The sequence below is a fragment of the Cololabis saira genome, chromosome 14, assembly GCF_033807715.1.
Source record: "Cololabis saira isolate AMF1-May2022 chromosome 14, fColSai1.1, whole genome shotgun sequence".
Taxonomy (NCBI): domain Eukaryota; kingdom Metazoa; phylum Chordata; class Actinopteri; order Beloniformes; family Belonidae; genus Cololabis; species Cololabis saira.
In genome coordinates this window covers 40336595-40349216 of record NC_084600.1, presented here as the reverse complement: position 1 = coordinate 40349216, position 12622 = coordinate 40336595, and the positions used below count along the sequence as shown (strand labels likewise).

The 12622-nt window shown below is 38.6% G+C and overlaps 1 protein-coding gene across 1 annotated transcript in view; it reads right to left on the bottom strand.

Moving 5' to 3' along the window:
• LOC133459313 (ADP-ribosylation factor-like protein 9) overlaps nt 1-12622 on the bottom strand; it is a 35499-nt gene continuing 22877 nt past the window's right edge. The window contains exons 3-4 of the mRNA XM_061739196.1: nt 8228-8403; nt 1-174 (exon numbers count right to left, since the gene is read on the bottom strand). Coding sequence (XP_061595180.1) covers nt 1-174; nt 8228-8403 — 350 coding nt within the window. The remainder of the gene's footprint in view (nt 175-8227; nt 8404-12622) is intronic.

The following is a 12622-nucleotide window of genomic DNA, read 5'->3' as shown; positions in this document are numbered from 1 at the left end:
TCAGACGAGCTGGAGCAGGACGTCCTGGACGGTGTCCACGCCGTGGCTGGACCTCCTCAGAGCTCCGTCAGCGTCCAGCTGCGCCGCCAGGAGGAACAACTTCCTGTCCTCCGTCAGGGCGTCCAGGGACAAGGCTTCATGCAGCTCTGACACGCTCACGGCGTTCGGCTTGTCCTGCCAGGAGAAGAAGACAGTTTAACGGACAAGAACTTACAGGACTGTCTCAGAAAATTAGAATATTGTGATAAAGTTCTTTATTTTCTGTAATGCAATTAAAAAAACTAAAATGTCATACATTCTGGATTCATTACAAATCAACTGAAATATTGCAAGCCTTTTATTATTTTAGTATTGCCGATTATGGTTTACAGTTTAAGATTCCCAGAATATTCAAATTTTTTGAGATAGGATATTTGAGTTTTCTTAAACTGTAAGCCATGATCAGCAATATTAAAATAATAAAAGGCTCGCAATATTTCAGTTGATTTGTAATGAATCCAGAATGTATGACATTTTTGCATTACAGAAAATAAAGGACTTTATCACAATATTCTAATTTTCTGAGACAGTCCTGTAGTCTTTCAGAGCAAATATTTCACAACTTCAACTTATATTCTACTTTATTATTTTTATATGTTAATATTGGAAAAGAGTTTCAGGAGATGGCTATTTTATACTTCATCTGTCCCTGAGGTTGGATTAAACATTTCCTCTATATCTACATGAAGTAAGATGTTTATTTTTCATTTACATTCAAAATACAAAAAATGAAGATTTAGTTATGTGTAAGATTTCAAAAGTATCCACTTCTCTTTTCTAAAAAGTGATTATAGGGATTCAAAATGGTAGTGTGCAATCAAATACAGACGCCAAAAATATAAAACTTCACAGGAAAAATGCTGTTATTTTATTCAATATCACAAAGTTTGGAAGTAAAATCCAGACTATCTAAACTATTTTGCTAAAAATGAGTATTAGGGCCAAATTAAGACAAAAAAAAAGGAAATTACGAGAATGAAGTCATAATAATATGAGAATAAAGTCGTAAAATTACGAGAATAAAGCACATCGTAAAAAATATTACGATTTTATTCTCATAATATTACGACTTTATTCTCAAAATGTTATGACTTTATTCTCGTAATTTTACGACTTTATTCTCATTATATTATGACTATATATTATGTGTCGTAATTTTTTTTGTCTTTGTTTGGCCCTAATACGCCATTGTTTATATATATATATATATATATATATATATATATATATATATATATATATATACATACATACACACACACACACACACACACACACACACACACACACACACACACACACACACACACACACACACACACACACACACACACACACACACACACACACACACACACACACATATATATATATACATACATATACGGAACGACGGAGTATTAGGTGAATTAAGTCATAATAATATGAGAATAAAGTCGTGAAATTACGAGAATAAAGCACATCGTAAAAAATATTACGATTTTATTCTCATAATATTAAGACTTTATTCTCATAAATTACGACTTTATTCTCATAATATTACGACTTTATATTATGACTCGTAATTTTTTTTTGTCTTTGTTTGGTCCTAATACTCCATCGTTTTATATACATATATATATATATATATATATATATATATATATAAAGAAAGGTATATGTGTGATTTCCATCGAATCAAATGCAATAAAAACCATCAGAGCTCATCTTAATGGAGAGAGAAAATAACACAGCCGTCCTGCACAAACTGTTCAACCTAAGAACAGATGTCCGCCTCGCTTCTTTAAACCACGTCTTTTCCATCGTGTGGGCTGCGTCATGTCCTTCATACTGGAACGGATTGCAGAGGAAGAGAATAATGTGTTGGTGGGAAAACGCTTGTATCACCGTTCAAACACAACTCCTTCTCCCAAACATGAAATTGCTTTGTTTAATTATGTTCGGACTGAAGTCTTAACACTTGCTCATTCAGCCATGTCTTAACTGCCCATATCTGCAGCTTCCTAAAAGCATTAAACTTTTTTATGCATCATTTCAAAGCTTGGCAGGACCACCTTTCACAATAAAAGCATATTTAACTTTAATTCAACTTTTGGAAGTATGGTAGATATACTGTAAAAAAAGACATTGGCCGGGTTTCCCAGATCAGTTAAGTAGTTCTTAACAGCGAAAGACTTCTTTCAAACCTTCTTAAGGAGCCTGTGAAAGAAAATCGCGTTTCCCAGAGTCGCTCTTAGCTTAAGTATCTCTTTCATTAAGAAGGAAATGAAAGATGCTGCTGACCCAGTCTTTACAACCATCTTAGTGAACAAAGACTCACAGATCCAGCCGCGTCAGGCAAATCAATATCACACCAAGCAATGAGATATTAAAACAATGCACCCCGCACAAATTTTGATCTATTTTATACTTTAGATTTATATTGTTTAGCATTTATTGGTGACAGCAAAGGGGGGGAAAAAAAGAAAAATAAGGAATAACAAGTGTGTTCCTGTATATGCTTTATGCATTACGCACAAATAAAACGATCATCATGAATATCATTTATTTGATGATTTGGCTGCTATACAGCATGTTCTCGCTGCAAATCAACCGCGTCACCGTGCGCGAAGCAGAACTGTTTTTATGAACGCATTGGTGCGTCAGCACTTCAATCCCCTGGACGTGTGTCGGACCGCGCTGTCCAGGCAGCCGGGACACCGATCCTCCTGCGCCGCGCCCGAGCGCATCTATGTGATGACAGGGAAGCAGCAGCTGATCAACGGGATCCTTTGATGAATCGTTCATTACAGTCTCAAATATAATCAATGGTGTCGGTTTATAGAATCTTTTTGCCCAGAAGAAAAAAGAGCGAAGACAACGACCCATAACTATTTTCTTCTCTTGAAAAAACCCACCTGCGGGATGCAGCAGCATCAGAAGAGCAGGAATACGTGCGTGGCGGGGATGATCTCTGCAATCTGAAGCCCTCTATAATTGTAAAAAGAATTTCACTTATCACGGGTTCTTTTTGGAACATAACCCCTGCGAAAAACCAGGGATTGCTGTAATTCCACGTTGCGATTTGCGAAACTCGCCTTCTCTTGGCTCATGTTTTTGAACGCACACACACGCCCACCCCGTTTACTCCCGGTTTCTGCGTGTGGGGAAAAAAAGCCTCACTGTAGCCAGAAATAACGGAGTAACGCACCGTTTGGATGAAAAAGGGTCATTGAATTATATTTATCATCTTAATTTTTCATTATAACGCACAGGCAGCAGGGAATTAGTGCGTTAGGTAGCAGTGCTGCGTGTGAAAATGCGCTGATAGTGATCGGTGATCGATTTGCCTTTGGCCATTGGCCGGGTTTCCCAGATCCAACCTCTCTTAAGGATTTAAGAGAGGTTCAAAGAAGGTTTGAACTAAGAGAGAACCCTAAGATATGGGTGTTTCCCAGATGACTTCTTAACACCGTTCTTTAGTTTCGCTCTTTCAGACGCTCTTTGGAGCAGCTGTCCGGTTCTGAAACCAAATCAATCGATGCCAGGCAAATCGATCACGATCACTATCAGCGCATTTTCACACGCAGCACTGCTACCTAACGCACTAATTCCCTGCTGCCTGTGCGTTATAATGAAAAATTAAGATGATAAATATAATTCAATGACCCTTTTTCATCCAAACGGTGCGTTACTCCGTTATTTCTGGCTACAGTGAGGCTTTTTTTCCCCACACGCAGAGACCGGGAGGAAACGTGGTGGGCGTGTGTGTGCGTTCAAAAACATGAGCCAAGAGAAGGCGAGTTTCGCAAATCGCAACGTGGAATTACAGCAATCCCTGGTTTTTCGCAGGGGTTATGTTCCAAAAAGAACCCGTGATAAGTGAAATTCTTTTTACAATTATAGAGGGCTTCAGATTGCAGAGATCATCCCCGCCACGCACGTATTCCTGCTCTTCTGATGCTGCTGCATCCCGCAGGTGGGTTTTTTCAAGAGAAGAAAATAGTTATGGGTCGTTGTCTTCGCTCTTTTTTCTTCTGGGCAAAAAGATTCTTTAATATAAACCGACACCATTGATTATATTTGAGACTGTAATGAACGATTCATCAAAGGATCCCGTTCATCAGCTGCTGCTTCCCTGTCATCACATAGATGTGCTCGGGCGCGGCGCAGGAGGATCGGTGTCCCGGCTGCCTGGACAGCGCGGTCCGACAGCACGTCCAGGGGACTGAAGTGCTGACGCACGAATGCGTTCATAAAAACAGTTCTGCTTCGCGCACGGTGACGCGGTTGATTTGCAGCGAGAACATGCTGTATAGCAGCCAAATCATCAAATAAATGATATTCATGATGATCGTTTTATTTGTGCGTAATGCATAAAGCATATACAGGAACACACTTGTTATTCCTTATTTTTCTTTTTTTTCCCCCTTTGCTGTCACCAATAAATGCTAAACAATATAAATCTAAAGTATAAAATAGATCAAAATTTGTGCGGGGTGCATTGTTTTAATATCTCATTGCTTGGTGTGATATTGATTTGCCTGACGCGGCTGGATCTGTGAGTCTTTGTTCACTAAGATCGTTGTAAAGACTGGGTCAGCAGCATCTTTCATTTCCTTCTTAATGAAAGAGATACTTAAGCTAAGAGCGACTCTGGGAAACGCGATTTTCTTTCACAGGCTCCTTAAGAAGGTTTGAAAGAAGTCTTTCGCTGTTAAGAACTACTTAACTGATCTGGGAAACCCGGCCATTGTGCGTATGATTTCTGGCTTGCACCTGCTCCGCAGTGTTGCAGATCATTTGTGTAATTTGATTGGATTTGAAATGTTATTGTTCATCTCATGAGCAACCCACAGCCGTTGGAGGATGAAAAACTGCTCTGTTCCAACATTAGATGTGATAAATATTAATTGTATTCCTCCCTCCAGCAGTTATGCGTAACCCAACATGAGCGGCGCAGCAGCACGATGGCAACGAACACACGGTGGATACAGTTGATGGTACCTCCCAATTAAAACAATAACTACCCAACATGATCACTGAAATAAGTTGAAAGTGACAGAAGTTAATAATAGTAATAATACTAATACTAAATAATAATTAAGGCCCTGTCCCAATCCCCCCACTACCCCTACTTTTCAGCACTACCCCTAAATTTTGCGCGTTACCGTGAGGGTAGTGGTGTCCCAATTCCTCTTTCCACCTAGGGGGAGTGGAGAAAAGTAGTGTAAAGGATATGAATCTGTCCCTACGAACCGAGGGATTTCTGATGCTCACTAGCTGATCTAGGGCCAGAAAAATTTCCCAGAATGCTTTTCGTCGTCATTTGCGGACTGAATAAAAAAAAACAAAAAAACATGGCGGACATTTCTTATTTTTTAGTGAATAAAATCAATATTTTGAGTTAGTTTCTGCATAAAAATGCGTTTTGATTACATTTCTAGCAAGAAATATATATTTTACTTTCATAATATTCACTCAGTGAAGGTACATAATCACTCGTTTGCCCGTTGTGGCGAAGTCTTTTTCAGACCTCGCCAGAATAAAGGCTTATTTATGGTTCCGCGTTACACCAACGCAGAGCCTACGGCGTAGGTTACGCAGCGACGCGCGCCGTACGCCGTACCCTACGCCGTAGGCTCTGCGTCGATTTAACGCAGAACCATAAATCAGCTCCGGAGCCGGCAGGCATCATCATCCCGAAATTTTCGGAGCAAATTTCTTAACAGGCGTAGCTACAACTGTTAGATTTCATCTATTAAACCAACATTTATTTTCCTAAATGATTTATTTCAGCCAGCGGTAAATCTCCACAGAGCTGCAGGTTTCTCCCCGGGACGACGGCGCAGGTTGACCTGGCGATCACGTCTGTACGTGATCTGCTGCTGCTGCTCCCCGGCGGGTTTTCTCATCGCCAAAAACATCACATCTTAACAGGCGTTATTTGGATAAACTGAGCCCAGGTTGGGGATCTTAACGATTACTTTTACGCCTGAAAAAATATTAAAACTTAATAAAGTGGGATATTAACAGCGCTACAGCGGAAATTAAAACAGCTTTTGGCTCTCAGCTTCCTGATTTTAGGGGTGGTGCTGAAAGTAGGAGTAGTGGGAGTATTGGGACAGGGCCCTAAAATCTGTGGCTTCTTTTTTAGGGGAAGTGGTAGTGAGGGAGGGCTAGTGGTAGAAAGTAGGGGGTGTATTGGGATTGGCCCTTAATGATTCTGTTGAACCACAATTCAAAATAATGACTGTCAATAGTCCAATAGTGGATGTTGCATGGAGTTGCTTGGTCGGTGCTGCAGCAGGAACGCCAGTCCGGCCTTTTTAAAGTGCGCAGAAGGTGCTTTTATGTGGTTTTGCAGACGTGGACAGCGATCCATGGGAAAGAGGTCATCTTGAAGGCAGCCTGCGTCTGAAGTCCTGATGTATTGATACTAATGACCTTTGGCGAGCGCTGATTCTGCCTCACAGATGGCAACGCGCCGAGCAAGCTTAACGCAAGACTTCCCTCATGCACACTCAAGTTTTCAGTTTCAGTACTGTAGTACTTAACTGTTTCCCAAAACACTTTTCCTGTGTTGTTATATAAGCTTTTGACAGTTATTTTGATCTGAGGGATCAGGGATCGAGGGTACGTAGCATTCTCTCCTTTTAGGAACTGAAATTCTTTCAGATTCCTTGAACCATTTAACGAGATTATCCTCCGTTGGAGGACAAATATGCAACTCCCTGCCAATGTTTCGTCGAGGATCATTGCTTTGAAACGTTTCAATGATTTTCTAACATATTAGTTGGTTAACAGGAGATCTTTTGTCCATTTCTGCTCCCCAGAAACTTTAATTTGTACCAAATCCTCATCCTCATGTGCTGCACATTTAGGTTTTTGATGCATTTTTCTTTTATATAATTTCATTCATTTTATTCTTTATTTCATTCAGAAAATAAAACAAACAATTCAATACAAAGACAAAGTCAAATGTTCATAAATTGTGAATGAAAAGGGAGCAGAAAGAAGAAGAATCTTATCTAATCTGCCCCTTTTTCCAAGAAATAAATTCCCAAATAACATAAATAAAAAAAAACAACAACTAAGTAAATAAAAAACTAAAATAAAATTACCGCCGTCTATGGGTATGTCAATCAAACTTAACTAACATATTTCATTATATTTCCTTAAGATACTGGCTTTAATTGTTCTTTTGAATGTAATGTTTGATTTGGATGTTTGGTTTCTTTATTCAGATTGTTCCATAAACTGATTCCTTTCACAGAAACACAACGTTCCATCAATTTAGTCCTGAATCTTGTTTTTTAAATATCTCTGTTCCTTTTAAGTTATACTTTTCTCTTTTTTCAAATCTTTTCTGAATGTTGATTGGTAAAGTTTTTTTATGAGCTTTAAACATAATTTGCAGAATACTATAGTCTACTAATTCATGAAATTTCAACAATTTTAACTGAAGGAATAATGGATTTGTTGGATCTCTATATCGTTTTCTAATAATTATTATTATGGCTCTTTTTATTCCTCCAGGTAGTTTTACATGACGTACAATCTATTGATTGGTCAGAAAAAACTCAATTTCCTGCACAAATGAATGGAAATGGAGGAAACAACGGAAAGTGCAGCTGATGGTGTACTTTGCCTAAGCCAGGGGTTGGCAACCCAAAATGTTGAAAGAGCCGCATTGGACCCAAAACTGGAGCCGCAAAAAGTGAAAAGTCTTGTATAAGCCTTAGAATGAAGGCAACACATGCTGCATGTTTCTATATTACCGGTAGTTATAACTGGGGGAAGATTTTTTTTCCTCATTATGCACTTCGAGAATAAAGTAGAAATGTCAAGATTAATGTTGAAGTACCTTCTTGAGAAAAAAGTCGAAATGTCGAGAAAAAAGTCGAAATGTCGAGAAAAAAGCCAAAATGTCAAGATTAAAAAAGGAAAAAGGAAGAAAAAGAGAAAAAAAGAAGATAAAAAAAAAGGAAAAGGAAAAAAAAGAGAAAAAAAGAAGGAAAAAAAGAAAAAAGGAAGAAAAAAAGGAAAAAAATAAAGAGAAAAGAGAGGAAAAAAAGGAAAAAAGAAAGAGAGAAAAAAAAAGAAAGAAAAGAAAGTGAAACATTTTTGAAAAAGCTCCAGGTAGCCACTAGTGCGGCTCTAGAGCCGCGGGTTGCCGACCCCCGGCCTAAGCGGACGAGCGTGTTACCTGCTTGTTTCCCAGGACGACCACGGGCAGCCGTGGCTCCAGCTTCAGGAGGCGGTGCAGCTCGGCCTTGGCCATCGGCAGGCGCGTCCGGTCCGAAGAGTCCACCACGTACACCAGGACGTGCGTCCTCCTCAGGTAGTCCAGCCAGTAGCGCCGCAGATCCTCACCGCCACCGACTGCAGAGGCAAAAAAGTGAAGGTTTTCACGGACGCGTCATCTAGTAATGGGCGATATTTTACTGTTCACGATTTACCGTCAAAGAAATTCCCCACGGTAAGAATTTATCATCTCGCGGTAAAAACGATACATTCCCGTTGATGACGTTTTTGTGTAAAGCTGATTTATGGTTCTGAAAAATGTGCAAATTAAAATGTGCAAATTCTGCACATTTTATTTATATTAGAAGAGGTCATCACTGATTGGATTTTATTTTCAGTGAACTTTTATTTATTTGTCCTGTTTCTTTATTTATCAGGTTGTATTTTTTTCTACTTTGTGATTTTATAAGCTAGGAAAACTTGAAGGACAATGGTACTTTTGCTGTTTGCACTGTTATCCCACTGTTTAAGCCATACAGTTTGAATAAATGTTGAATCTGTTCTTACATTTCAAACTTGTTTCATTTGAGTCATTCCAGTTTTGCAGTACAGGTGTACTAATTTAATTGGTTTTTATTAATTCAATGTAATTGGTGTAGTTTAGTAGCATTTAGTATCTTTTAGAGCAGTGTTTTGGCTCCAAAGACTGAATGTGGTGATAGATTTATAGTTACAAAGATGGAGTTGAATTGGTATTTTTTTTTATCGTCATTTTTATCGTTATCGGGATAAATGCCAGAAATTATCGTGATAAATGTTTTAGTCCATACCGCCCATCCCTAGCGTCATCCTAGTTTAAAATGAAGCTGCTTGGAATAAACAAGATGATCAGATGATGTAAACCGTTGCTAAAGCAGCAGCAGACTCTGGGGTTTCAGTCTCTGCAGAGAAAACTGGTTCTGAATCAACGCAGCAGTTGTTCAGTGGGGGATTTTCATAATTACATGGGGCTTTTAACTAGAAAGGACCAAGATTTAGCTTAGCTGAAATGCTCCAAGCACTCAGTTTACTGAAAACATCACACTTGTTCATGTAAGAGTGGCCGAAGCAGCTTTCGTAGAAAAGGAAGATGCTATTTTGATTCTCACAAACCGCTGCTGAGGAACAGTCTTTCCTCAATAGCACATCAGACACTGACAGAAGAAAGCTGCCACAGTGAAATACGCTCCTTTTAAACAAATCGGCCTCGGGTTCATTTAATATTTGTGCCATATCCGATGAGAACGAGCGTAGAGAGAGAGATAAAAAGAACCAGGATGGTGCTTTGCATCCTTAATGTCCACATTCCCTCCTTGGCAAATTGGTCTGATTAACTTTCTTCCGCCTCGCTGCCTCCAGACACATGTCCATGATTAAAATATAGCAATGCAGCTCATTGGATTTTTATCATCAAACGTCTGTAAATCTGTGTTTTCCTCATCAATGAGCATCAACATAAAAGCGCTGGCCTGACTTTGTTCTGCTTCACTTTTATTCAAAGGCATTTTTCTTTCTTTTTTGTGTGCAAAAGGAGGATATTTATCACTTTGAGCCTTCAGGAATGTCTCAAAACCTGCAGCCACTCATTCATCACCTTTTAAACATGGGTGGGTGATAGGCCTGTGTTGAAAAAATCGATTTCCCAATTCTAAATCGATTTTCATATTAATTCCTAAAAATCGATTCATATGTCTAAAGATCGATTTAAAAAAAAAAAAAAAATCTTTTTTTTCTTCTTTTATTTATTTATGTATTTTTTTTTCATCATTACATTACAACTTTTGGTTATTTTTTTGTTTATCCCCAAAAAAGGAATGTTTTGTTGGACACGAGAATAACTGGTGCCATGTTTTTGCCTTTAAATATGTTTAAAGGTATGAAAACATTAAAGTTTTCAGTTATAATTGCATAAATTGTCTATATTTCATTACTTTATATACTGTCTTGGGGTTACATTTGCAAAAAATGCTAAAAACCAAATGCTCAAAAATTTAAAACCAAAATAGACCGAAAATGGAACAAATAAAAACGGAATGTGGAAAAAAATAAAACCGATTTCATCCGTCTCTGTTTGCTGCCCTGGATCTGTCCTTACAGCATCATTAGCTGCCTAGCTGCTGTTTAATCTCAATATAATACTAGTATTAATATGTTGCAGAACTACAGTCATATAATTCATGCAACAGCTCAAAAAACTGTTTTAATAACACTAACCCAAATCAATATCGGAATCGAATCGGATCGAATCAAATCTTGATAATCGATTCTGAATCTTAAGAATCGGAATTGAATCAATTCTTGACATTTGAATCGATCCCCAGCCCTAGTGGGTGAGAGTTGAGAGTTGATTGCAAGAATTCCTCCTCTAGGAAAGTCTTCAGCAGCTTCATCACTGCTTGTCTAAGAATGGAGCAGGTATTTAAAAATCCGTCGCCGGCTTCAGCAGAGGGGGAGTGTCGCAGTGTCCGAGGGCGTCGAGGGCGTCGAGGCTACAGCTGCACAGTCCAGCGATCACTGCTCACTCGCCAGCAAGTCTGACTTCAGGTCTTCACCATCTTGGCAAGAATTCATTAGAGAAGGTTGCTAGGAAACTGGGCAGCGAGGTGGTCTAAGCCGGCGAGATGTGGCGGCGGTAGAAACCTGCTGCTCACCTGATGCTGTCGTCTGCAGCTCGGCCTCCGGGAGCTCAGCGGGACGCCCGTCCTGACACTCAACGGGACTCCTTATTAAAGTTACCGCCCCACGTGTAACTGCAAAGCAGCGACGGAGGCGTGCGGGGGTGAAGGACGGGGGCCAGTACTGGAGTTGAGGGGGGATGAGGGGGGACGGCATCCCCTCCTGAAATAAAAACGGTCCAAATCATCCCCCTGTAAAACTGCCATCCCCCCTTTCCATCCCTTATGTCATTTCATCAATGAATGTGGTTTTACTGCTATTTCAACATTTAGAGTCATCACCAGAAAAATAACACCAGAAAAATAACTTATTTGACAATTTTCACCTGTTTCAAGTAAATTTTCACTTGAAATAAGTAGAAAAATCTGCTACTGGAACAAGATTTATCTTCTTATTACAAGCAAACTTTAAAACTTTAAAAACCCCATATTGTACATTTCTGTTTATACATTTTATTTTATCTGTCCTAAGTCATCCTACGTTACTTTTTGTATAGACTCATATCCGGCACTTTAAAACCTCATATTCTACATTTTTTTCTATCTCTTATTTTATCTCTTATATATTTGTTTGTTTTTATATTTTTATTTTTTATTGTATTGCACCAATCACCACAACAAATTCCTTGTGTGTGTTAACAAACTTGGCAATAAACCCTTTTCTGATTCTGAAAAAAATCTACTTGAAACAGGTGAAAATTGTTGTTTTTTCCAGTGATGAGTCTTGTTTTAAGTGTAATGAGATTTTTTTTTACTAAAATTAGACATTTTAACTAGAAATAAGACAAATATTCTTGTTAAGATTTTGAGTTTTTGCAGTGATCCATTTTACTTATCCTGTGAAGGACAGAGTCATATTGATAAGTGTTTTTTATTGTTGTGTTTTGATGTATTTGATGTAAGCCCAGTGGATATTTAAAGCTTACAGAAGGCTGCATTTAACTGCTGCTATGTCATTCCTGCAGTATTTCTGCAGGTGTTTTGGTCAGTGCTATTATTTGTAATATATTATATTATTTGTAATCAGCACAAATTATCTGTCCCCATATGATAAAATCCACCATCCCCCCTGATTTTGTTTTACAACTGGAGTACTGACGGGGGCGTGTGCACATCCTGGGCTCCACAGCAGCTCTGCAAACCTTGTAATCGCACAACAATTTGTTTTTCTTTTCTTTTATTTTATTTAGGCTAAACTTCGAAAGAAAGTCGAGAAATAGACATGTTCAACAAAACAAAAAACAAAAGCCTGTGAGTTGCAGAGGTGTCAAGTAACGAAGTACAAATACTTCGTTACCTTACTTAAGTAGAAATTTTGGTTATCTATACTTCACTGGAGTAATTATTTTTCAGACGACTTTTTACTTTTACTCCTTACATTTTCACGCAATTATCTGTACTTTTTACTCCTTACATTTTAAAAACAGCCTCGTTACTCTATTTCATTTTGGCCTTTAAAAAAAACACTATCCAGTTAAATTGCTCCATCCGGATAGAGTGAATTTGGTTGTGGTTGTTTCAGATGTTCTTGTCCAGTTTTGTTCTTACATCCGTTCCCTCAGATTCCTGCAACTAAACTTGGATGTACATTCCAATAAAGGTTAGGATAAATGATAACATGCCTCTGAAGTTTGACTTTTTGC